The sequence below is a fragment of the Filicampus tigris genome, chromosome 21 (assembly GCF_054856515.1).
Source record: "Filicampus tigris isolate MCC_2025a chromosome 21, RoL_Ftig_1.0, whole genome shotgun sequence".
Lineage (NCBI taxonomy): Eukaryota > Metazoa > Chordata > Actinopteri > Syngnathiformes > Syngnathidae > Filicampus > Filicampus tigris.
In genome coordinates this window covers 10,711,442-10,738,110 of record NC_141237.1, presented here as the reverse complement: position 1 = coordinate 10,738,110, position 26,669 = coordinate 10,711,442, and the positions used below count along the sequence as shown (strand labels likewise).

The following is a 26,669-nucleotide window of genomic DNA, read 5'->3' as shown; positions in this document are numbered from 1 at the left end:
GCGGATTAAAAACGAACCTGGAGATGTTGTCAGGAGAACATGCGGAGATGCTGGTTTCGATGGAGTCAGTGCTGTCCACGCTCATCGTGTCAAAGGCTTGGTTGTCGCGGTAATCAAAGGCGTTGAGGTAGACGTTCGTCTGCGATGATGCTCGAGAGCTCGGGTGAGCTGGAGACAAAAAAACAGGCGGGGGGGACACATGAAGCTTGAACACACAACTTTCATTCAGTGTCATCAGATCACCTGTCTGTAGCACCCCCTCAGTTTGCCCAGCCGGCTTCAGATTTGCATCGCCAAGTCCCGCCAGTGTGACCGATATTCCAATACGTTCAACAATACGCAAAAAAAAAAAAAAAAAATCCTTACTGTTGGAGTGCAATAACCTCAAGCGCATACATTTGTTAAACTAGTAGACCACACAGGAGACGTTCCAAATGCCTAAAACTAATTTGCGGAGGCTGAGGAGTTGAGGCAGAAGTAATGGCAACGTTTAGAGTCCGAAGCTCAGCCTGTGGCTGCAGGAAGAAGATACAAACACACAACCTGATAGTATCTGCCACTAAGACAGACACACCCATCTGATGTGCCAGATCGAGACCAAAGCAGAAATACATAGAAAATTAGCACACAGTCCCCAAAAAAACTTTTTAAATGTTTGAATAGCAGTTTTGGCTACACTAGAGAAATAGTGTACAAAGACAGCGAAAATAAGTAACAATAATGTAATAAAGTAACAAAAGTCAAAGGATTCTTCAGATGCCCCCTTAAATATAATGAATTTTGCATTTGTGTGCAAACGCACCTTTTTGCAGGCGTCTGCTTTCTGTTTCCTTGCTGGATAAGGAGAGCATTCTGGGAAGAATGCTGCCACAGCTTGTGCTCTGTACCAACGGTGGATGAGCCTGAGAGCAAATACACAAAAGAACTGGATGTGAGGAAAAGTAAAAGTGACACAATAACCTATATTTGACACATTCAAAAATAATAATAAAAAAAAAAAAAAAAAAAAAAAAAAAGAGTAACCCGGGTTTGACAGAGTTATACAATCAGTCGGAATGCATAAAACAGTTTTAATGTTCACACTAACTTTCAGGCTTTAACAAAGTCTCACATTTATGAGAGCTCACCTTAGTTGGGAAACTGCGTCCGAGTGTTGCACTTGAGAACTGGGGCATCATGGTGGATGTCGTTTTCTTCCTGGGTAACGTGTCACTAAGGTGGGATCCGCCATCTTTGTCGGATCGCTTCCTCTCCTCCAGCAGCCGGAAATGCTGATCAAATACAAGTGATTCGCATGAGACAGGTTTGTCATCTTTAAACTTGATGTTAAAATTGACTCAACACTCAACAATTCTGATGGATGACTATCAGGCCCTTTGGGTGATCCTTCAAATTGTTATTTTGGTGCCGTCTTGCGGTTGTATAAAAAAATGGTCTTTTATGCCAGCTGTATTGCCTTCTCATTACGAGAGATTGACTGTCAAGGCTTGAAAGAACTTTTTTCTTTGAGGAAGCAGTTTGGCGAATCACTGACTTCATTTGAGTAGCGATTTTTGAATTTTCAGAAGATTTTTCTTTCCAGGTAATCCTTTTTTGTTAGCCTTGATTGCTCTGAGTCCTGCTCTGCCCCTCTGTCGTATGGTGTTCCACAGGGTTCTGTTTTGAGGCCCCTGCTGCTTTCACCGTATTTACTGGGTTCCATCTTAAGAAAACATGGAAAAGCGTGATTCTTATCAGTTAGAGTAAAAGTATTGATACGATTCACTTATTAGATAATAATCCTCAAGAAGGTTTTAAGCAGAGCTGAGCACTTTACCCTTTTTAGCCGGTCCGTCCTCGGGCCGCGACCTGAGTACCCTTCCATCCTCGCCCCTCCGTCCATATTCATAAAAATAATCATCCTCGGACCCCGTCCGTCTTCATCCTCTTAAAGATCTTCCCACCTTCCACTCCGTCGATCCCCCCCTGACTATATTTGCCTTCGGCATCCTAATCAGGCAAAACGTGCTCATCCGCAGCTCGTGCATCGATGACGAAGGCAGCTCGAAGCTTCCAGAACTCACGTGATTTGCACCACACGTTGAGCAGTAAAATACATTTTTAAAAGGATTCAAATTAAACTATAAGGCATTTCAGAATAGCGCAATCATTACACAAAGCAATAAAGAAAGAAATGAAATGGTCCCCATTCTCGCATTTGTCATATTTTCCCTCAAAATTACTAACATTTCACAAATTCTGCCACGATTGACAAACATATGAGCAAAATTGTATAGGTAGGTTTGGAACATCATTTGGTAGCTGCACACACAAAAGTTACCTGCCTGTGTCGTAGATGGAGCTTTTTGACAGGAAGTGGGGGTGGGGGAGAGTCAGGGAGGGGGGAGGGCTCTCGATATGTCACCATGTTCTCTGGCCAGTGCACAGAGATTGTTTTGGAGGAGGCGCACGGATTTAGATTGGAGGAGGAGGAGGAGGAAGAGGAAGAAGAGCGACAGAGCTTTGGAAAGAGGAGAAATAACATCAGAGAACTGGAAAAAAAAAAGGAGGAGGGTAAATTAAGAGAAAGCAAAGTGAACGCACATTATTTGTCCCCCACAACTACACACACCTCATCCTCCTCGGTGTCATCGGGGAAGAACTTTGTTTCGGACTCTGGGGAGGCATTAGTCGGGGTGGGGATTTGGGCATGTTTAGGGTGCCCCTCAAACTGTGAGTATAGCTCACTGAGTTCACCGACTGTGACATAGCCCTTGTTTCACATGGAGAGAGGAAGGATGAGGCATAACATGGAGTCTCAAAAAGCCATTTAGTCAATATTATTACAGATGGATAGAGAACTGGGGAGCTAGAGAGAGAGAGAGAGAGAGCGAGAGAGAGAAAGAGAGAGAGAGTAAAGAGCAGAGAAAAAATGAAAAGGTAGATGAAGACAGTACCTCACTATTCTTGAGAAAAAGAGAGGAAACGAGAGAAGATGGGATGTCACACGAGTTGACTGGAAGAGAAGTTGTGACAAAGGTGGCGTCATGGAAACTGCTGCTAAAAGACTGACACACATGAGTCGGAGTGGCTGCGTCCTAGCAAGCAAGCACAAGAGGAAAGCCCGGCAATTATAGCATCAAAGTAACATCCTGACCACTTTGGCTGCCTGGAATTGTGTGTGTGTGTGTGTGGGTGTGTGTGTGCAAGCTGTCAATCACACCTACCTCCCTTAACGTATACGTTTGGCCACCAGTTAGGTCGGCGTATTTTCGATCAAGAGGTGCAAGGTTTTCTTTCTCCTGAGAAATGTAAAACATTTGAAGATACTGCATCATGTGAAGCATTCAAAGGCATCAAGCACTTATTTTGACAAAAATCGAGACACGCCTACTAAGACTGTCTCTCATTGGATTGCTCGATGGACATTTACAGTTCAAAATCGTTCTGTAAATGCAGTAAATATAGATTTTTTCAACATGGATAGGTGCGGCTTTTATAAAGGTGCATCTTATATATTGTCTTTTCATTATTTTGGGGGAAAATAGGGTGGGTGCAGCTTATAGTCCAGAAAATATGTTTGTTTTTAAAGAAACACTGTGTCATATGTCAGTTTTTGTTGATTATGGCGGCGCCATGTGGACAAAAGCGGTAGTGTTTGGACAAAAATCAACCGCATGAAATGCGTACCAGCGCGTAGTGTCGTGAAATCCTGCGCCGTCCTTATAGAGAAAGAAGGAAGTGAGTATGCCGTAAAGCAATTCAGGACATTTGTATTTTTTTGTGTGCCAGGGTTGATCCCATCCTCCTCAAAGTTGCTTTGTACCAATAAAAATGATACAGACCACCTCAGGGCATGAAGCCCCATTCAACTAGTGTACTTGTAAGTCAATATTTCATCAAAAGAGTAGCGAAAAAACTTTATTAAGGTCGATTTCTTGCCCAGGGCTGCTTTATTTTCTTTTAAGACTTTTTTCTAAGACCTTTTTAGTGGAAGTTACATTTTGTTCCCCCCAAATCATCCTCCAGACTCCTCATGTATTTCTACAAAGTAAGTCATTGAGGGATACAATTTTGCAAACGTGGAAACCTCACCCTTTGTAACATTGCTTCAAGATTGCTCCTCTCCTTCAGGAAGCTTTCTTTCTCTCGCTCAGCCTGCTCCGTAATCTCTGCCCCTTGCCTCTTCAGAGTCAACAGCCGATCCTGGAAAATGAAAGCGCTGAGTAAAGGGTTGTGGTCCAATTCATGGATCACGAGCTATGAAATTGCCGAGGCGTCAGAACCTTGCGGGTCACGGTGCTCCGCTGATAATCGGCGATCTCTCGGAGAAGTTGTTGTGTTTGGGTCTCCTTCTCCTCGTCCTGCCTGCTCTCTCTCTCCAGCTGCTGGAACTCCAGGTCCTCGAAGCGTTTTGTTTCTGTCTCAAGTACCTCACAGTCCTGAGACACACACAGAAATAGGTTTAACTGGAGCGCATGTAAGCACTCATGGCACACAAAATGAGCTACCCCTGCATTTATTTATTTATTTTTTGGATGTTGTGTTTTCAGGATAACGATAGCAACAGAACTGCTTTCTATTTTGCCCCCTTCTCTTGAAGCTAAAATAGCTCATAATAATTCGGTATGTTGATGTTCAGCAGATAAACCTGATGTTGATGCCCGTGGTCGTACGATGGCATACGTGCAAAAGATGACATGCAAATTGTTCCAACTTGACTTTAAAACTACCTTCTGGATTTCAGTCATGGACTTGAGTGTTGTATTTAATGCTGTTAAACAAAAAAGACGTTCCTGCATCAAATGACGTTTTGACCCATTTTCACCATTGCCAGCACCTGGTTTGACATTTTATCTTCCTTCTCTTAGCACTTCAAGGATAACCTCATGCCTTGCACTCACTGACCCTTCGTACCTTGGGCGAAAAAGTACTTGCTGTCAATTCTCATTTATTTGAGTTGTTTCTTTTTACAACGACAAGGCGGACTGAACTGAACAACAAAACGACAACAGGCAGCACAAACCAGATACAAGTAGCTAAACATTTCAGATATCGACACCTCATGCATCATGTTATGTTAGCAGTATCCCTTACCCTAGCATGTGAACGCAGTCACTGCGTGGGTCCAGTGGCCGACAAAGGCGTGTTCATGTATGTGCGAGCGGTGAGTGTTTAGTGCGTGTACTGACCCTGGCTAGCTGCTCCTGCAGGGGCTCCTTGGTGGCCTCAGGGCAGCTGTCCAGCTGGGAGCGCTGCTCATACACAATCTGAGCCAATCTCTCTACTCTGCCCTTTTCTGCCCGCAGCAACTCGCACGCCTGACACATACACATGTGCACGGCAAATAGATGCACATACAAGGCCACACAAATACGTGCCACGCACAAAGTGGATGACGCACATGTAGTAACACCAGAGCAAACACACGCACACACGACACACAGAGAGGACACAGAGAGGGCGTCAGCGTTAGTGAGACTGGGGGAGCCACGGTTAGTTACCTAGGTGACGAGTTGAGTATTGAGGGAGGGGAATGGGGGAATTGGCAATAGAATTAAGACGTACTTGGAGCGGAAGTCAACCCAAACATATTTTTTTCAAGAATATGTTCTATGCAGGACCACTAGTTGAAACAGGGCATTCTGATTAATTTGACCTTTGTGGAATATAAATTACACTCGTTTTTAGCCATCTCTGGGGGCGGCCATTTTGACATTTTTGTCAACTGAAAATGACATCACAACTGCTCACAACGACCAATCACGGCTGATCTGTTTTCTGAATCTGACCCGTGATTGGTCGTTGTGAGCAGTTGTGATGTCATTTTCAGTCGACAAAAGACAAAATGGCCGCCCCCGGAGATGGCTAAAAACGAGTGGATTAACACTTATTCCACAAACGCAGTATTAATCAGAATGCCGTGTTTCAACTAGTGGTCCTGCTGGGAACATATTCTTGAAAAAAATACGTTTGGGTTGACTTCCGCTTTAAGGATGGAGAGCTAACAAGTTAGGTTATATAATAATATTTGCTGATTGTTTTAAAGGGGTGATGAAAAAGGGCTGATGGGGGAATGTGTAGAGGGCGAATATATGGAATGGCTGAGTTGAGGGTTAACTCACACACGTTATTAATTTGAACATACACAGGCATCCAACGTCTGTGAAGGCACGCCGCTCTACCTACTCTGAAACCAAATAATGATCGAATTCAATCTGACTCTCCCTTCATCCATCAAAATTGACTCATGGGCGATTATGCACTGTATCAAAAACGAAATCCTTGAATCCACTCCCAAGTTCCACCTTGTTGGCAACGCTAGCGGCACATACACAGCTTGACACACCCCCAACAACGTCCATGTAGCAGCGTGTGTGGGTGTGAGATACGATGGCGTGGTGACCGCTATACCCTGGCCAGTATTTGCAAATGTATATTTGGATCCGAGACAGCATGAGAAGGATTAGCACCTACTGCTTAGTCACATGACCTCAAAACGTAACGGTGTCTTTGGCTAGCATATATAGTTTCGCTCACACACATGCTGTCTGTTTGCCATGTTGAAATACAATAGATACATTTTTTATTTTTATTTCTATTTTTTTACACTGGCTACTTGAACATGTAAAGCTAGCACCTTAACCAACATGTTAGCTTGTCCCAGTGGCACATCAGAGCTTTGGGATGATCATGACGAATATAGCCCGGTTAGGCGTAGAATGGGAATATACCTTGTCTTTTTCATGCTGAGATTTGCTCTCCATGTCGGCTATCTTGCTGTGAAGTGTATCCAGGGCCTCTTTTTCCTGCTGGAGGGCGGCTAACTCAGACTCCTGCTCCGCCTCAACAAGAGCTCGTTCTACCTCCACCTTTGCAAAAGAGACATCGCCGTGTGAGAGCTCAGGATTATTTGTCTTCTGTTATTACCGAACAGATTGTACGATTTGACTCTTGCGACACTTTTCTCCAAGATGCCGATATTCTACAAACTTTCAAAATTATTGCAGCCCTAATGGTTTGCACGATAAATGTCCACACCTCTCGGGCAGATTCCTCCATCTGGTTGTCCAGCTCTTTAATTTTCTGCTCAAGCTCCTCCATGTTGTTTAGGACTTGGATCCTCTCATCCTCCACTCTCCTCATTTCCCCCTCGGAGGGCCTGGCTTCCTGTCCGAAGCGCTGGGCTGCATCGTCGTGTGCCTGACGGCACAATCATCACAATCAACGACGGAGCCACTGATAAGGGAGCGGTGAAATGCACATGGCGATGAGACGCAAACCGCGGTTTACTGATTTATGTGGGAAGCTACCAAATTGTCCTTCCGAGAATCATTCTGATGTGTAACATCACACTTTCAGCCACTTTTTCGTCATTCGCGGCCCCATATCTGACCACATTTTTGGAAAATTACCAGTAATCAAAAGCAAATGAGCTGTTAGCATTTCCTGTTTGCAACGCAGGAATGAAAGCAAGGGCCAGCAGCTATTTGATTTCAGGGATTCTTATAAGTGGCAAATATGTTTTTGTCACTGGTGAATGATATTGATGCCTCACATTAAGAGGTTCTCTTCTACAACAACCAAATGTACCGCCAGGCCAAGTCTCCAAAAAAACCAACTGTGACACTTAACCCGCTCTAACCTAATAAATGAGCCGTAAATATCTCCCATCTGTTTGTGTGAAAGATGAATGTGTTGATACTTTATTAAAGGCTGGGCTCATCTCAAGTGTGCAAGAAAGGCGTATAAACATTTCCACGCGAAGACTGATTAATCTCTAAATAAGCTGACTAAAGCCAAAAGGCGCTCCTACTGCATTGCCTTTTTAACGCCTGGCCGTCTTTTGTCTTTTCCGAAATAAAAGGTGAATAAATGATTCGGTGAATATTCATTAGTAGGGATTCAAAACCATCTCCAACACATTTGATTTTTACCTCATTGATCCTCTGTGTATGAGGTGAGGGCGATGGGGCGAAGCTGCGCAGACTGACAGCCGGTGATTCTGCCCTGCTGTCTCGAGTACCACTGTTGCGCCGTTGCCGTACCGGTAGATCCGCATCGTAGTAGCCATTCTCCGGAAAGAGTCCGTTCGCTGCCGAGCCGTTAAGGAGTGAGGAGCTGGAGAAAACCGAGGGTGTGTCATCGTCGTCGTCGTCGTCGTCGTCGTCGTCATTCAGCTGAAGCTTCTGAAGCTCCTGGTTGATCTTTTGGAGGTCCGCCACAGCAGATGCTGGATTCGTAACCGAGCCGCCGCCATCCCGGTCCAGCTCTGAGCACAGGGACAAGATGGTCTCGAGTCGCTGTCGCTCCTAAAGGGAGAACGCACACATGCACTTTCAGAGAATAATAGTTCAAATGTTACCCAAGTGGTGCTTGAAAAGCTACCAGGGAGACAATAGAAAAGACAAACGATTACTATTATATGCTGTGTATAAGCACACAGACAAAACACTGGAGCATATAATCAAGTAGTCCTCTATTATTATACATCTCAGGATTTACACACTCATAAGCATTAAATTAGTCTTGAAAATCCATCACAAAATATATTTTTTTACACTACCTGTGGAAGCATTGCAGAGGGAAAAACCGTCCGTGATTATTCGAAAATGCACCTTCTCCCATCAAGCCGCGTAAGCGGTTTGCATTCTTTGTAGAGCGAATTTCCCCCCGACTGACATTCCCTCGAGCGCAAGGTTTCTGTTGCCACTGTTGAGCGTGGCTGAGACACGGCGACAAATTACAGGGTGTGAGCTGCGGGTTGGAGTTCAGTAAAGGGGAGAGGGAGAATTTAAAGCACCAGCATGATCACGTAATATTAGAACGGGAAAGACGGGGAAAAGGAATGTGGGTCAGAGGTGTTAGGATCCGTGTGTGAGAGAGACAGCGAGAGAGAGACAGAGGGAGAGAGACAGAGGGAGAGAGAGAACTCGCGCAAGTTATTGAGGAGGTGGACAGCTGTCAACTATGCTCTAAACAGTGCACAAGAGACCACAGGAAATGCCACCAGGAGAACAATGCACATTCAAGGGAATTATGTTCCAGAAAAAAACTCGGAACCAAACACTAATCTAGTTAGAGCCTATGTTTGCATCATATTTATAGCGTGCAACGAGAACCGGAAACTTGTGTCGCTTTGACACCTTGTTCTATTCTAATGGGCCCTAAGCTACTGTTGGGGACCTGATAGTAATCAGATGTTAAAAAGGCAGGAGTATGAAAAGAGGGAATGGAAGAAAGAAAGACAGGGAAACAATGGCAGGGAAGATAAAGAACATATCGGGCACAGACAAACAAATAAAAAATCAATCTTTGTTCCAGTATGCTTCTAATTTGAAATAGTCAAGCCTTGTTTTTCTTCTATAGTTGTAAAGAAGCACATCAATGAGTCTACAAATAGGCTAAAGTGTCCACTAGATGGCGGCATAATCCAGTCAAACTGCTCTTCACACGATTCAGTACTCCTGAGTACAGTAGTGCAGTGTATGTGTACGCCACTGTTTTTTAAACGAATCCTTAAAAAGAGTTAATAACGACAACATAGGAATTAAAAAATGTGTGCTCTATCGCTCATAGCCATTCCTCAAATCGACCTTGTAAGGCAGCAATGCGCAAACTAGTGGTGGGAATCTATGGGTACCTCACGATTCGATCGGATTAGGATTCAGAGGCCCACGGTTCGATTCAATTACGATTCAGAGGCTTTTGATTCGATTCGGATTTCGATGAATCACTGCATTTTATAGTCCTTGCAAAACACTGGTACCTTTTTAAAAACAAAAAAACTCAAGGAAGAGCGATGATTTGTATTTCACACTGTGACGTTGCTGCGCTCATATGAGGTTTTGCTTGTTCCGCCATCTTGTCACGTATTAGCTTAGCCTAGCACAGATATCTGGCATACAAACGCACTTAAACTTGTTCATGCTTTTATTTTTTTCATTTAAACTTTAAATATATCGATTATCAATACCCATGAATCGATTCAGAATCTTTTTTATACGCCGTACGATGCATCGAAAAAAAACGATTCTCGTTCCCACCCCTAGCGCACACGTACTTTCACTTAGCATTCAATGCAGGCAATGGCAAAGAGATAATTATGAGAAAGGCTGAGTGGAATTCTGAAACCAGCTATGAGTTACGCATCTGCATGTTTATCCACCTGCTGCTCTTTTGACTCGGCCCTTTAATTTCCTCGGCGTCTTAAGCCCACATCTGACCGATTTTCCCCGCGGCCCAAACCGCACTCAGGCAGGCCACCGCGTGATTGACATCAACATGTATCTCACGCACACAAGTGCACACTAAAGCAAAGTGAAAGGATAAAAATAGTCCTGTTAGTATGGGCTTCGCGCCAGATGTGGTCTTGAGGTTAGCCTCAGCCAATGTGTGTGTTAAGATGCCTGGGAGAGCGCGGCACGCCTGAGAAGGCAATTTTACAGTGGAGAGACCGAAAGTGGACACTACAAGCATTCATTCATAGTTTGGCCGCTGTTTTCCTATTCGTAAAGGATGCTAGACAATAGGAAAGTGTGCGTGAAACTCACCAGTCTCTCCACCTCCTGCTCACGGAGTCGCTCCTCTTTTTGATGATGATGATAGTCGCTGAGTTCCTCTTTCCCGCTCAATGAGCTGATGCTTCCCCGTCTTTCCCTGAAGCCGCCCGGCGGGGTCGCCCCGGCTTTGCCGAACGACGACCTCCTCTCGCTGCGTCCGAAGCCGAGGGTGCAGGTCGGTTCCGCGTCTACCCAAGGTTTTGCCCTTTCCCCTAACGAGAGCTCCATTTCGGGGGGGCTGGTGCTCGTGGAGCTGATGGAGCCCGCTGAGCTTGTGGAAGTCAGGCTGAGTTTCTTGGCCACACGGGGGGAAGACGACCCTCCCGTTTTGGATGGGATTGTAACGTCAGGCGGGGATGTTGCGGAGGACGTGATGCCGTTGCAGGAGGGCATCTTAAGGGACGAGAGCGAGATGGACACCACACCATCCCCTTTAGTCGCGCTATGGACTTGGTTTCTATTTGAGAGCTGCTGACTGGAGTTGCCGGAGTTGTGGTTGAGGTCGAGGCTGCTATTCAAGCTGTTGTTATTGTAATGGTCTTTGCTAAGTTTGTAATTATCAGAGCGATGCGGCTGCAAGGTTGATAATGTCAGAATGCCGTTATTGTTATCTCTGGGAGACGGCGGGGGGCAGAGGCGAGGCAGCGAGCGGCTGTGCCCGATTCCCACCATGCCATTGAGGGAACCGGCGGAATATTTCCTCGTTCGGCTGCTCGCCGCAGCTTCTTGGCTGCCGTGGCTACGTCGTCCGAGACGGGGGCTTGAAGGCATGCTCGCAGCGCCCCCGTTGGATGGAGAGCGGGAGGAGGACGAGGAAGGGGGGAGAGAAAGGAGTAAGCTATCGCCACCGGAAACGGAGGTGGATGAGCCCCTGCCGTTCCACGTGGACAGCAACGGACAAGGGCCCGTGTTGTGGAGACGTCGGCTCTCGCTGTTGTCCTGGTTGCGAGCGACGGCGGGGCGCGAGAGCAGAGAGGAGTGGTCCGAGCGTCGAGAGGGGGACGGGGGGGGAGCCGATTTCATTGACACGGGGGGCCGATCGGCGCCATAGAAACGTCTTGCCTGTTCCTGATAGGCGGATGAGGAAAGTGAGGCGATGGGTGCGGTGGGCGGGGACTAAAACAGAAAAGCGCGGACGATCACTACCATTTTCAAATGCAGATTTGAAACGAAGACTCTAGCGAACAGCAACCACCGTGGCGGCGCTCGGCGACAGCTGACCTGTGTCACGCTCAAGTATGACGGGTTGGTATTCCCGTTGGCTCTCAGGCTGTTTTCCAGAGCTTTTTTCTTGCGCTGCAGGGTGTCCATCAAATCCCGCAGCTCGGAGGCCGAGCGCATGCCCCGCGTGCTGCCGGTCCCGCCGACCACAGCGTGGCTATAATCGCTGCTGAACTTCAGGTAGTCTGGAGGTGGGGCCGAGAAAAAAGGGAGATGATTATTAATGCGCAACCGTACAAGCACAATTTTCAGCTTATCGTGACTGCTCTGCACCCATAGTGTATCACATCAGGCACCTCATTTTTTTGAGTGGTGTATTTTCCAGAAATAAGACACCCGTACACACACACATGCAGGCAAGTACACACCACCTAACAAAACAGTCGGATCCAAGACAAACACTCGTACTTGACTTCAATTCCTTAGAATAGGTTTTGAAATGAAAGAGACCACAACATATTTGGGGGATATTCTCAACAGCCCCAGCCCGCCCTTCAGAAAGTCTTTCATTTTTAACTGTTTCAATGCTGGGGGAGAGGACGGCTGTCGTGGTGGTGTAATTCCTAACCTCTGATTTAGCTATTTTTACCCGCTTCCTGCTAAATGTGACATGACCCGATAGGTCTGACTTGGCAAAACATACATTGCGGGGTCTTTATTTATTTATTCTGCCTCCAATATTTCAAGCTTACCTCTCACCTACCAGCTGGGTGGAAACCTGCACATTTTTATTTAGCTGTGGCTTAATGTGGAAAAGACGCCGTTACAGTGGTCTCTCTCAGACCACCCAGTGTTTAACAACCACACATAAAAATAAAAAAATAAAATGTCCGACAACGAAACAACAACAGTGGCTGAATCTGAGGGAAAGAAGCATGCGTATACCATCCGTTGATATGCAAAGAGTATACAAATGCGTTTTTGTTGAGTTTTTGTTGTTGAGCTACTTGAGTTCCTTCAAGGCTGTGTGAGAGAATGTCAAACCTTACGCGGTGGGGGGAAATGTGGCGGAAAATGAAAGGCATCGCGAGATCTCACGATACACATGCGCGTTGGGTTTCGCGTCTCCATAAATGGGCAGATTTATACTGGAGGTCTGGCATGCATCAACTCCCCACTTTCTTCTCCCTCTTCCTTTGTGTGAGAACAATCGCTTTTTTTCCCTGCGAGTGTTGGCAAGCAATACAATTCAGGTGAAGCTTTTGGTCATCGAGCAAACGGTCAAAGACGATCCGTGTGTGCATTTTTCCCCATTGTCAAGTCTACAATAAGATAAATGCTGTATCATAAAACTAAAACTAAAACTAAAACTAAAATAACTACTTAACATTTAATCCAAGCTGAGAAGCAGAGAGGGAGGCAATCTCAAACATTATGCTTGTCACGCAAGTGTAAAACAAAATAAACTGCTCTGTTGAAAATACAAAAGGTCAGTGGTATTAGATGAACACTTTACCAAGATGACATTTGGCTCTTCTTTTTAATAAGTATTTTTGCCTCATCGGTTTTCAAAATGTTTGACAACGAGCGAGTTTCCACCGCGCTGCATTTAATGACAATCTCGGAATTGCGCAAGAGAATTAAGTTGGAAACATTTTACAATGTTGAGTTTTGTGATGAACGTAAAAAGTTCAAGTTTAAAGTCTGACGCGCACACACGCACTTCCTCACAGCTCGATCAATCACCGAGAAGACAGTGGAGTCCAGCTGTATCACCGTGGAAACAGGGGGGGGGGGCACCACATACGTTTTAAATTTAAGCACGCTGGACGATCCACCGACCCCCTGCCCGCCCTTCGACATTTTTGCCACTCCCTCTCAACGCCAAATCTCACACACCTGCGTGTGACAATGTAAGCTTGTAGACGGGCTTGGATTTTATATGGACACAGATGTGCTAAACAGGAGAAGAGTTGCGAAAGATGGTTGCAAAGAAGAGTATATGCGGCAGCAGAAAGAAGCCTGAGAAATGTGAGGGCAGAAAAAAAAAAAAAAAAAAGACGAGATGGTGTTTCTGTGTACCTGTATTGTAAGCTAGGGCGGACACAGGGCTCTTTTGAGGAAGCATGCTCTTCATTCTGCTTGCCTCCTGCGGATGGTTGAACCGGAAGAAGTAGGATTTACCGAGACACAGGGAATAACCTGAGGAAGGCGCACACACACACACAAGGTAAAATTAGAGGTAGTGAGACAAAGATTATACATGTGAAGTGGACGCTGAAGAGTGAAATATGGCCTTAGTGCAGGAATATTTCTTCACAGTTTGCACGCTTTTGCACTCGCAGCCATTCTAGAGCAGAGTGTTTGCTCTGGCCGTCAATTAGGCTGCGAGGGCCAGGTATTGAACGAGATGTCAGGGTCAGGACCTCGGTAATGCACTAAGGCGGCCACAGCTGTCCAAATACTTCACGAGAGAAAGGAAAGAATAAAGTTCCCTCCTGACAAGTGTATCAAAAGGACAGTGACGCAGCAACTACAAAGTTCCAGACACGACATGACCCCTGACCAGATAAAGGAACAAAACTAGTATTCCACTTTTTAGTTTGTACCCTCTGGTGGAGACGCTAACCGCATTGTGACAACGTACCCATTTGACAACAAGCCCGAGCTCGATTATGAAAAAAATGTGAATCATGATTATTTGGGTAATAATTGAAATCACGATTATTCAAACGATTTTTTAGGGGGTACAAAACAAGACAATTTTCAACACTATAATTATGTAAGTTACTTTTGGACCAAACAAAATTTATAAAAATTAATTGTTATAAAATCTAAAAAAAATTAATTTAAAAAATGTATAAATTCAAGTATGGTTTCCTTGTGTTTATATATATATATATATATATATATATATATATATATATATCTTCGTTTTTTACGATTATGCCAATTTTGTAATCGTGGAGTGTAATAATCGTAATTGTTCGTGAATTTTGATTAATTGCATAGCCCTACCCCTACCTGTTTTGAATGTTTGCATTGATAGAAGAAAAAAAAAATACATGTGCAAAACTAGTCTTCAGTTAAAATGTGAAAAAACTGAACACCCTCACAGAAAGCCAGGGTATCTGAAGACTGAAAGTCATCCGAGCGAATAACTCCACTGCAGTTATCGTGCAGCAGATTCCTTGGGCCTGAGGTCATAGCGAACCTCTGAGGCAGGAGGAGGATAGTGAGAGGACAAATGGAAAAAGACTGAATGTTGGTTGGGGGGGGGGGGTGCAAACTCCTCCTTTCGATCTTCTCTCTCTGTGCAATTTTTGTGCTCTGAGCATCTTTTAGCAACCTCATTTGAAGTCATAGCGTAATAGGTCACGGCCGTCTTGCGAGTGCCCAAAAAGCAGCGCTTTGCACCTCCAAGCTGTAATTTCCCTGCGCAAGGCGGTGCGGCCACACACATGAAATGTTGAGACTGCGCAGCTGGGCTGTTGAACCTCTCAAACGCAGCACTATATGTAAACGCTATTTAGAGTGTTGCAAGCACACTGTGAGGAGTTGGCATCTCTTTACTTCAAAAAGACGAGAAGACAACTTATCGCGGACAACATCCGACGACACGTGTTTATAATAGCCGGACATCAGTGTGCATGCCGTGACTCGAGAGGACGCGGTATTTAGCATGCACCTCGCCTGCAATCTGCGCTTGTAAAATTCTAATTTCCTCCTCGAAATAAACCTCGTCGTGCGCCATCTGTTAAAATGCATGCAAGTGCTGTCCTCATTTGTTCACAGGCCACATCACTCCTCTCGGCTTCCTCTTATCTGAAGACACACTAAAGAAACGTTGCAATTAGTGATGTTACGACTCTCTTGATTCAGTCATTAAATTGTTTATGAACGCAACAGTTTGCACAAACACTAGATTGACGGTTGCGATCATCAACACCACGCGAGCTGTTTTTTTTTTTTTCTTTTAAATACACAATCCAACAGCAGGTCACACAAATTGTGGATCGTAATCTTATTTGTTGTTTGCTGAAACATAGCCTCCCATGTTGAACAGTTCAACTTTTCAATAGGTCTGGAAAGACCTTTTATAAGATGATTAAAGCGTGCCAACTACAAAGTTCAACCTCAAGAGTCTTTGAGGATGCAGATGTAGCCGTCTTGCGTCGAGTCTGGACTCAATTTCTTCAGTTTGAGATGTTCTAAACCTTACCGCAATGTTATAGGAGAGGAAACTCTAAACTGTTTCTCTATTTGGTTAACTTCAGCGCAGACACTTCCAAATTGAGAGCATCGGTTTGGAATCAAAAATAAACCAATTACACAGACCTCCTGTCAAACATTTGCTTCGAAGAAATGCATCACATTTGTATGAAGGACTATTCGGGCCACACCGATAACGCACGCGAATGCAGGATCACCATCACTACCACAAAATCAAAAACATTAAAACGTTCAAATTCATTTCAACATTCATTTTCAAACAAAACTTGCAAAACAAACATCAAAGCCGCAATTTTAGGAGGACTGCTGAGGATCTATGTTATCAGATTAATAAACAATGGAACAGTTGTGATCATGTAAATGCTTGCAGATATTCCTGAGAAAGAACAACAAAAACTGAAATTGTCTCTTGTTGTTGGGTTTTAACAAATATCCCAAAATATTACCCAATCAATATTTACCGGGTCTCCAGATAAGACAACGGCTGCTGATTTCTGACTGTTTTTCCTTGTAATTACACTGCCCCTAATGGTGCAGCCATAAAACAGCAGTTACCTTGAATTTTTTTTTTTTATGCCTTCATAAAACACGGTGGTCTCAGGTTGCAACAAGGAGCTGAATGAGCTAAATGTAAATGTATTCATTCAAGACAAAGATGCTCAGACACAACGCGGTGAACACGCGCCACTGGATTCCCATTGGGAGCGTAAATTGGGCCTCAAAACCACATATTAGGGCTCTCTGGGGCACACAAGTGGGGCAGTAACATCATAAAAAGACAGACTGGTCTTTCGCAAGGGAGTCGGCGTCGATTGGGTCAGTGAGTCTCACACAGTAACACACACACACTAAGCAGATATCCCTATCTTATCCAAAAAGCATCAATCCATCAGACCAACGGCTGGCCAAGAGAGAACAACAGCAGGCGATAATCTAACAGTCTACTAGATAGGCTCAATAGAAAGGTAATGATACAGATTTTGCAGCTCTTAAATTGAGAAAGAGCACTGATACATGAAAAGTGGATGGGGGTGGGGGGACTTGAAAGCATAAAAAAAAAAACACTCCGAACAATGAGTCAGGGTTTGTTTTCAGGCATTAGGTAACCTAAAAGCTGAATCTGAATCTTCACAGCCTGGGGCAAGTCACACTTGTCAGTGATCATGCAAGGCTCTGCAAACCCCTAGCCCCTCGCCAAGAAAAAAATGTGTGTAAGGAGCAGTGATCACATCAGTGATTCCAGTGACCTAACAGATGCGACTGTTACAAGACGATGCGATTGCGGGTAATCAGCTGGAGTAACTTATTATCCAAGAACAAGAAAATCGATGCCATCAGCTGGTAAGCGACCTCACTTCTTCGGGCTGCTCAAAGTAGTCAATTCAGCAAAACGGGTCAACAGATGGCCACATACATAGTGAAAACAAATTAACATATGTGCTTATAACAGACAAAAAAAAAAAACCAACATAATCAGCAATCAAACGTATTGTTTTTTGGTACATAAAGAACATGAAGGTAAGTGGGTGCAAGGTAAACTATTTTTAACCACAGTATACATCCAGGTAGAGAACATAACATGCAAGCCAACACTCAAGCAGCATCTTAATGAATATACACTACCAGTCAAAAGTTAGGATTCACTTTAGAAATGCTTTTGAGTAAGAAACCGTGGCTACAATTTTATATGAATGTTAGAAGCTAGTTGCTATTAGCTAATAAACACCGTTACTAACCTTTTGAGTCCCATTCAGTGACGACAGAAGAAACAGTCTTTCTTTTGGCTTTTCACAGAGAGTGAAGTAGCCGAAAACATTTATCCCGGAAGAATGCACAACAACATATGATTATCTTCGCTCTTGTTATTTTACGTGTTGCTGTTGTTTGCTTTGCTCATCCATTTAGTGAGTGACTGGTCTTCGACTGCGTGTGATGAAGAAAGTTCACTGATTTACATCCAGCTGTGGACCGTACCAACCACATTGGGAAAAGGGGTGCGCTACGCGAGTTTATGCGAGAACCGTCTTCAGAGAATAGTTCAAATGATCGCTCGATAATTATAATAGAATATAAAATGTAAAGAAAATCAATGTGCAACATTACACAATAAACATTTTGATAGGCAATACAACACCGTAAGCGTTGGTAGTTGGTACGTTCGAAGATTGCTCTGAGGCAGTTCGAGCCCCGCCCCCCTGCAAAGCTTCTTTTGTCTACATGATTTTATTTTTTCGTTGATGTACTGTAGATTACGATGAAGTTACTTTTCTAAATCGACTTTAAGGTGTCTGTTTAAGGAAAATTCACCAAATATAATCTGAGATTGACTTGGGAAATTAAATGTGAAGCACACCAGGCCAAGGGCATTTCAATGATGATCACGGCAAAAACAAGCGAAATAAACAAACAAACCAACACACTTATAGCTGCTCGCAGGTCAAGTTTATTTATTTATTTTATTTCTTTTTATTTTATTTTTTGACCAAAAAACGTTTTGTATTCGACATGACTTTTACCTTACAGACGTTGCAAAACAATGTCAATATTTGAATCGGCGAGGCATGCAAGAAGACAGATAGGTTTGTTAATATTTAACCCAAAATGACACGAACATTCAACACAATTAAAGCAAAACTACTTAACTAAACTTCGCCAACATCTTAAGGAAAATGGAAAAAAAGTCGCGGATCTCTCTGATTTGAAGCATACTCAGTATGCTTGTATGGATGTTCTCCAGTTGCTGGAACATGTGAGTCATTGGAGCATTTAGTTCCAAACCATTATGAATTAAGCTAAACCAGAAGTACGTAATGTTTAAGTACCGGCACGGTGATCAACATACATGAGAACATGGTTACTTATACACGCACACGAGCACGCGCACACACTCACATACTGTAGATATATGGAGCGTACAAACTAACAGGAATTCATGCATGTATAAATCATGCACACATGGAAAGGAATTCAGGATAACTAAACCACAGATCATACAGATACCCCCCCCCCCCCCAACTCAAGTCCCTCACACACGCACACGCACACAATGAAGTTATTTCCCAGCTCTATGAATTATCACCCAGTAGGGGGCAATACTGTGGGCCCTCCAAATATGAACAACGGCTGGTCAGTGATGAGACCATCTTTATTGAAGTTCAGGATTCGAATCTCAACTCTGGCCAAAGATTATGTAGAGTGCATTTTATTTCGTTTTTTTCCAGGTAGTCCGTCTTAATTAATTGTTCTGTTCATTATGTACGGAGGAGCCAGGCCCATTCCTCGAATTTGGTCCGTAAGCAAGTTCAATTTCCAGTTATATGATTGTCTTTATACCTTTTTCATCATTGCTGTCACTTTTAGGTTGTTGTGTTGGTATCATAAAAACACACACAAAAAAAAAACAATAGAAAAAGCAAAATACTTGTACACGATGTGCACACAGAGCTGCAGTTTTGATGAGATTTGCTGACAATTTTACACATGACTGATTTGTGAGACAAATTTTTCCAAGAAAAATGTGGCTGACCTCCACATTATACCATCTTTGGGGTGTTTTACCTTGGAGGTTCCACTGTGTATTGATCAAAACAAATGTATTTTCTTTTTAAAAAAAATAGGCTTACCCTGTGTGAGTGGTGTGGGCACCGTGACCTGAACCCCATCTAGACTGCAGAGGTGACCACAGGGATCCAGGGTAACTACACCGCCTGAGGACGGAAGGCGATTAATAAACATACAGTTACAAGATATCTGTAAATAATGTATGCTTTTCTTAACAGTGGCGGAGCTAGGACTTTTTTCCCGGGGGAGGAGGGGGCAAGCATATCTCAGGGGGTCCGCACAACAACAACAACAACAATTTTTTACAAACACAAAAAATTCTTCAGAAAACGCTGAAGAAATGTCATTATATGTCCCCTATGGGGGATGGGGGACAATGTGGAAAAAAAAATCCCCTAAAAAAAATCAGAAAATACCCAAAAGTCAATTATCTGGTCTGGCACATGGGGAGGTCCAAGCATATTTCGGGAGTGGAGTTTTAAACATTCATACGCAATTCTCCTTGAACCTGATCCATACTGACAACAGAGGAAGTTGCATGACTATTTTTGGTCACAGAGACAGCATGAATCAGATTTGGCTGAATATTTCTAGTCTAATTCCATTAACTCATTCATCTAATTATCCTCTTGTTTATAGTTTTTAATTAAATATTTTAAGACACACAAGAATGAAAAGTCACTGAAGGAAAGAAAACTGGTGATGACCTTCATTGACGATGAGGCAGTGTTCAGCTTCGATTCCAGGACCCTGGATGGTGATATCTTGAGGAATTGGGGCATCTTCTCTCCCTATGCGGGTGACGCCTTCAATGTAAAAAAACATATACATTACATGCAATAATATCTCTATTGTCTGAATATTCCTGGATAGCATAAATCAGGAAATACATCAAATTTTATAATGGGTTTGAATTATTTTTCAAGACATTTTGGGAATGAAAGAGAGGCTTTGTTCACTAAACCTCTTAATGCCATTGCTCAGGATTCCTCACTCAAATGTAAGCGAGTGGCAAGAGGACAGATGAGTGAGGAAAATGATATTCGACTATTGGAAAAATCGGCTGCAGCATACTCATAAATTAGAAAATTTAAAAAGAGGGTAAAAAAAACTGCACTTTCTGATGCAGACAAACACAGATACCCAATGTAGAGGGCGGAAGACAACCAAAACTAGTACTGCACTTGGGAATTACCCACTAACTGTACTTCATGCGTGTAGTTGCTGGATATGACTCATTGTAGCCATCAGCTGTTCCAAACCAACTTTTGACCCAAAGACCAAAAACACATCTTTTTTTCTTGACACCACATACAGAATGAGCGAAGTACAGGACTAAGTTGCATGTATCAAAACGTAGAATTCAACAATTTGGAGAAAGTGATTCTACCGTATAACATTCTCTTTTGTGTTACCTTCTTTGAGTGGCAGCAAAGTAATGGCCACACTTAGTCTCCCGCTGCCCAGGCTAACCAGATGAGGGGCGGCCGTTTGGACCTTGAGACCCTTTCCGGTGTCAATCAGATCCAGAGGTGAAGACTGCAAACGATCAATTGCAAAGGCAAATTGTTTAATTTAGTAAATATACAGTACAGTGTTGACACTGTGATGACAGACACTGTGAAGGCGTGCTGCAGGAGGGAGACATCTAAAACAGGCTTGATAGGGGCTCTCGAGGACCAGACTTGGGCACCACTGTCTTAAATCGATTAGTCTTGCAGAGTGATGACATGCTAAAGAGGCGACTGTTTCTTTGTTACCGTCTCTGACGCTGTCATGCTGGTCATTTGCGAGCTGAACAAAGGACTCAAGCTGGTGCTGTTTAAAAATAGGTTAGTCAAACTTCACTCCTTAAGAACCTTAAGTGCCAGATGCTGGGTTAGCATAAATGTTGAATGCTACTGTTTTTCCTCCGGATATTTGTTTTTGTTGTAGTTTTACCTTTTATCCATTTCATATTTATCTATAGGAAAAATGGGTGTTTTATAATAAATGGAGAAAATGCCAGAGAAAATTGCCATCAATTTCATGCATTTTTAAGGAAACATACATTGTTACCAGCATAGTTTAATGATATCAAAGATATCAAATATCATTTGTATTATTACATTCACCTAATGTGAATCAATAAGAAAATCAAAGAATTGGATTGACAAGTAGTATCGATAATGGATATCGATAATATCAGAATTGCTCAATTCTAAGCAAATGGAGCGTAACATAATTTACAAATAATACAATAACAAAGTTAAAACAGTAAAACAAATGTAACACTGTGTGAATATTTAGACACAAAGTCACAGCATTTGAAACTTTGAAGTGCATGCATAAAGTACAGTATCACCTTGTGTTCAACTGGAGGAATCTGATCTGACTCTGGTTGTGACATCATCTCAGAGTCCTGCAACAGAGATTGAGATAAGGTCGGATGAGCCATGCACGTTTTCCTCAAAAGGGTGCAATGTATGGGCACAGCATTAACGTGGCATCCAAAGTACCCAAACAACAGAAGATTCGCCTATTAACCCAAATAATAATCAAAGAGAATAATAATGATGCCAAAAAAGAAAGAAAATGTACAGTGTATATATATATATATATATATATATATATATATATATATATATATAGTAAAACAGCTGTGCTTTGCATAACCAGCTGGCACATTAGAGAAACGGTTTTGAGTGAAAGCGTTCCAAGGTGAAAATACCACTTAAGAGCAAAACAAACACACACATAAATATACATTTGTGCTCACACTCGCACATTCACGCACGCACGCAGAAACGCACTTGCACACAGTGGGCAGAGCTGCGAAAAATGTTCCATGAACACAGAGTTCTCGCATGGTTAGGGAGTGTCACCGGTTTGCGTTTGTGCGTGTTTCAAAAACATGTATGGGGTATGAATCTGTTTACGCTGCCAGCACAGCTTCATTTCCATTGTACCTGTTACAATGACTATAAATTATTATTCTTACACAGTATTTCAAGTGATTTTAGGTTGAGGTTGCCCACCTATGACAAGGACAGGACATGCTCTCTTCTTTAATCCCCTTGACATGCAATCGTACATTAGACCTTTATTCAGCGACATAATTTTTCAAGTGTGTTTTTTTCTTCTCCAACGGTTTCACTAGCACTGCTGATCACCATCTAAGGAAAAGCAAATCAAAGTCGTCTCCAGACCACTTCCCCGAATTCATTGCCAACTTCCTCTCTGAGGTGGTTTCCTGTGCTGCTTTAACACCCTCATTGCCTTTTCACATACACAAACCCACTCACCCCTAGAGCCCACACGTATAATACATAAACATCCATAGATAAAGTCACGCATCAGCTCCTTTTGTTGAAATGAAGATTACTGGCTTCACATTCCACTTTTTTTTTTTTTTTTATCCGTGTAGTTAAAGCAAACGGTAGAAGATGGCATGTACGTAGCATTTACAACCACGCAAGACATGCACAAATCTTATGGAAGACCCTTTCAGGAATGAAAGTATTGTTCTTTCTCCTTTTGTTCTTTTTTCGTCTTCCATCATCCTTCACAAAACATTTTCTTTGTTGTTGGACCAGGTGAACTCGCAACTCTGGGCAGGTTCAGACACGTTTGCTGCAGTCTTGTTGTGCTCTCGTTGAGTCTGTGTTGTGCCAAAATAGATCCAGACCTAAAAGAATGTACTTCTGGCATCCTGACTTAATCCCAAAACGATAAATTTGATGCTCTGGTCTTAGGTGCTGAAGACTGATATGAGTAAATGTTACAAATATTTGTAGCTAAGATCGCGATTTTCCCCGCCGGGTCCAAACTTGTTGGTTTGAGATGGAAATTATAGGGAACGATGCGCTTTTAAAGCCATGCAAAAATCCAGCCGTCATGCATGACATCACAAAAGATTTCTGTTCAGTGAGCATCTCAGGGGTTAACTACAAAAGAAAGGTTATGCTTTTCATTTTTGCCTTTTTCGTCACCGTTGATGCCTTCCATTTTGCTTGTATTATTGTCAATTTCGCCATATTGTACTGAGCAGCATTTTGATTTGTTATTGTTTTATTATTTCTTTCACTAAGCCACCATCCTGCCATTTAAGTATACAGTGCAATATTTTGTTTATAAGTGGGCTTAGAGTTGATCCCTGATGCCGTCCCACCTCCATCCTCAACTCCTCTGCCACACTTAAAGCACACCTCAACATTGTCCTACCGCTCTCATACATGACCTGTACTATTCTAACATGCGTTACTACAGTTCCTCTCTTTGTACGCTGTCTTCGGCTTTCTCTAAATCTACCAAAACACAATGCAGCTCCCTCAATTCCAATAATGGATCTGCGCATGAAACCATTCTGTCCAGTCCTGACTTTGACATAGCAACCATGATTAAAAAAGATTCCGTCTTTCCTAATCCAGTCTGTCTACATACAAGTCATCAACCTGTACATGTTTACATGTGCTTTATCGGCAAGTGGCATCAACGACAGCATTTTATCTTGTTTGCCTTTCTTTATCCTTCTCTTTCGTCTGTCTCTCACAAGACTCCCCTCCCCTTGCATTCCAGCATCACCCTCTCCTCCTCCCACCTGACAAAGCCATCATTGTATCACAGATACTATTTAATATGGAGTCCCTCTCCCAGTGACTCCAATAGTGCAAAAGGGTCTTATTTTCCTCCCTTGTCATCTCAGCACTCTCTGTTTAGCTCTCGACAAGACTGGTATTAATTGAAAGCAGAAAACGGGGCTCTCGAGCAGTAATAATTGGCACATTTGCGTTTTTGTCTTTTGCTGTATGTGTTTGTGGTGAAAACACAATTTCAAAAACATTGTTTTCTCAACCGAAAGCACACTTGATCATTTAGAGAAAGATTCCAACAACCTACGACCTGAAACAGCATCCTCACAGGAAAGAAAGTCCATTGTTATAGCAGCTGACTCAGAGGATGAGGAAATCTCTCTTTTGAATTTCCAGTCATGGGTTGCAGGGTGTCCCTGCAAAGACCACACATCACCTTAAGTCCCACATGTAGGGGATCAAGTCATGTTTGGATTTGGGAGTGGGGGTTCGAATGGGGGAGATGACCGAGAATTGTTATTTATAACCCAAATCTGTTACATAGCGTAGGTCACACGTGGCGATGGACCCCGAATGCTGGATTCAATCAAGACAAACAAAGGACAGAGCATGGCAAATAAGCAGAAAATGGATATGACTAATATAAAACGGGCTAATAGGAGCTAAAAAGCTTTCACAAGATGAAACTTAGTCTTGAATTAGCAAGCCTCTTTGAGTAATATTCAACTCACCATCCAACCATCTGGTATTCATTTAATATTGCTGTTCTTCACGCTTTTCTTTGTACTTTTCACCAGAGTGAATGCTATGTATTAGATTGGGAGTTACTGTACTTTAGGTCTGTTGGTAGGTGAAAAGACAATTTCAGAATACAGATAAATCATCATGAGGTATACAATGTGAATGTGCATTATATACAGTACATGTTTCAGATGTGTACATACCATAAAGCAAAATCTGGCATGCAATATAAGTCCAGACAAGACTACAAACAGAGCAGGCCGTCTCCTCCTCGTTCCCTCATAAGTCTGCTACGTTGGTTTTAACATTAACTTTACCGGGCCACCGCTTGGAACTACATGTACAGTATTAAACCGGCGTCTTACAAATTATGACGACAATCAAATTAACCAATAACACAGGCACCAAAGGAATGAAGCCTTGAAACGCCAAAAATCAGTTGCAATTTAAAGTAAATATCCAACCTGACTTCATCGTATGTTAATATATTGAGCATATGGCCTAGTAGCCTTACTGTAATAGTCATTATGATGTATGTATCAATTTTGTAACCCACTTTAATGTTCTATAATGTATTACGTTCTATATATATATTTATTTTTTTGGCCTACATTCCTCTTCGTTGGAAGTATGTTGTGCAGTTTGTGTTAATCATTAAACACTTGAAAGCAAATGTTGTAAATTCCTGAGCTGGTTGTGGAACAAAAACAAACGTGTGTATTAAAAATGCACCTACCATAATTAAAGATGGACAGGCCACTTCTGTCATCATGCAGAATAAAATCCAGCTGCTCGATGATCCAGATTTAACCTCACAGATCCCCCAAAACTCCCAGGAGTGTCCGACTATGATTATAGTCCTTTCCTTGACAGCAGAAACATTCCCTTTGCGGCATGGGCAACCTGCGAAAGACTTTCCATCCTAGATCATGCATACACACACACACACACAGCCAAAATGACACACACAGGCAGGCACTGCAAATATACAGAAAAAAAAACAAAAAACAGGCAGCCTCAGCCAATTGCGACGTGTAGAGGAATGTGACAGCAGCTGGAAGTCAAGCTGGAGAAGGACTGGAACAAGGGGAGGGAATCTCTCTCTCGCTCTCTCTTTCTCTCTCTCTCTCTCTCTCTCTCTCACTATCACACATACACTCAAACCCCCCCCCACACAAACTCAGTCTTTCAAACACACTGCATGAGGACACACACCCTCCGTATAATAGGCAGGTGCTAACAGACCACCTCAACTTGACCCCTCATTCTCTCCTGTTGAAAGAGAGGTGCCTGCTGAATTATTGGTCTGGTGAGAAAAGGAGTGAGGGACAAAGAAGACCAGGCAACATTCTTCCTTGCTCACAAAAGTGATAAAAGGCTGGGAGGCCTTTCTAGGATAGTATTACGAGGAAATACGGTACTGTATATGGCTAAAATGTTACATTTCAGGTTTGGTTTGGGTAACCATGACAACAAAAAGACACATGTTGCAGGTAATTATGAAGTATCATAAAGAATTGGTAAAACTGCAATCCTGTACAAAGTCACGTACAAAGTCAACTATAGAGATTGGAATTGCATATGCTAACATGCCAAAGAAATTAAATAAAAAGAGGACAGCATTGTGTCGTTCATCTGTCACTATGACATAAATCCTGTTACATATTCAAAAATGATTCTTGGTCTTAATAAACATGAAATGTTATTTCGAAGTAAACTGTATTTGAAGGCAATGAAACTCAAAGTTTATTTGATAAGAGTAATTAAATGGGAATCTTGACTTACCTAATGAAATTAATGGAAAAGCTCCATGCAAATTAAACACAAAGCCCTTCTTATTGGTAAGAATATTTGTTTAAAT

General features: G+C 42.8%; 1 protein-coding gene across 8 annotated transcripts in view; it reads right to left on the bottom strand.

The window, feature by feature from the left end:
* The window catches only part of phldb2b (pleckstrin homology-like domain, family B, member 2b), a 30,116-nt gene extending 4,241 nt beyond the window's left edge, over positions 1 to 25,875 (bottom strand). Inside the window, exons 1-21 of one of the 8 annotated variants that reach the window (XM_086020907.1) lie at positions 25,545 to 25,875; positions 21,841 to 21,897; positions 20,912 to 21,035; positions 20,204 to 20,302; positions 19,559 to 19,642; positions 13,785 to 13,904; positions 11,763 to 11,947; positions 10,533 to 11,657; positions 7,917 to 8,291; positions 7,021 to 7,182; positions 6,714 to 6,851; positions 5,172 to 5,300; positions 4,266 to 4,421; positions 4,075 to 4,185; positions 3,207 to 3,281; positions 2,937 to 3,077; positions 2,612 to 2,752; positions 2,321 to 2,500; positions 1,128 to 1,271; positions 803 to 902; positions 18 to 168 (exon numbers count right to left, since the gene is read on the bottom strand). In XM_086020907.1, coding sequence (XP_085877033.1) covers positions 18 to 168; positions 803 to 902; positions 1,128 to 1,271; positions 2,321 to 2,500; positions 2,612 to 2,752; positions 2,937 to 3,077; positions 3,207 to 3,281; positions 4,075 to 4,185; positions 4,266 to 4,421; positions 5,172 to 5,300; positions 6,714 to 6,851; positions 7,021 to 7,182; positions 7,917 to 8,291; positions 10,533 to 11,657; positions 11,763 to 11,947; positions 13,785 to 13,904; positions 19,559 to 19,642; positions 20,204 to 20,302; positions 20,912 to 21,035; positions 21,841 to 21,897; positions 25,545 to 25,580 — 3,833 coding nt within the window. In that variant the 5' untranslated portion in view covers positions 25,581 to 25,875. Of the gene's footprint in view, positions 1 to 17; positions 169 to 802; positions 903 to 1,127; positions 1,272 to 2,320; positions 2,501 to 2,611; positions 2,753 to 2,936; positions 3,078 to 3,206; positions 3,282 to 4,074; positions 4,186 to 4,265; positions 4,422 to 5,171; positions 5,301 to 6,713; positions 6,852 to 7,020; positions 7,183 to 7,916; positions 8,292 to 10,532; positions 11,658 to 11,762; positions 11,948 to 13,784; positions 13,905 to 17,671; positions 17,920 to 19,558; positions 19,643 to 20,203; positions 20,303 to 20,911; positions 21,036 to 21,840; positions 21,898 to 24,370; positions 24,484 to 25,544 lie in introns of those variants that run through there. The other 7 variants (XM_086020902.1, XM_086020900.1, XM_086020903.1 and 4 more) reach the window with 7 other exon arrangements.
* Positions 25,876 to 26,669: the final 794 nt, after the last annotated feature.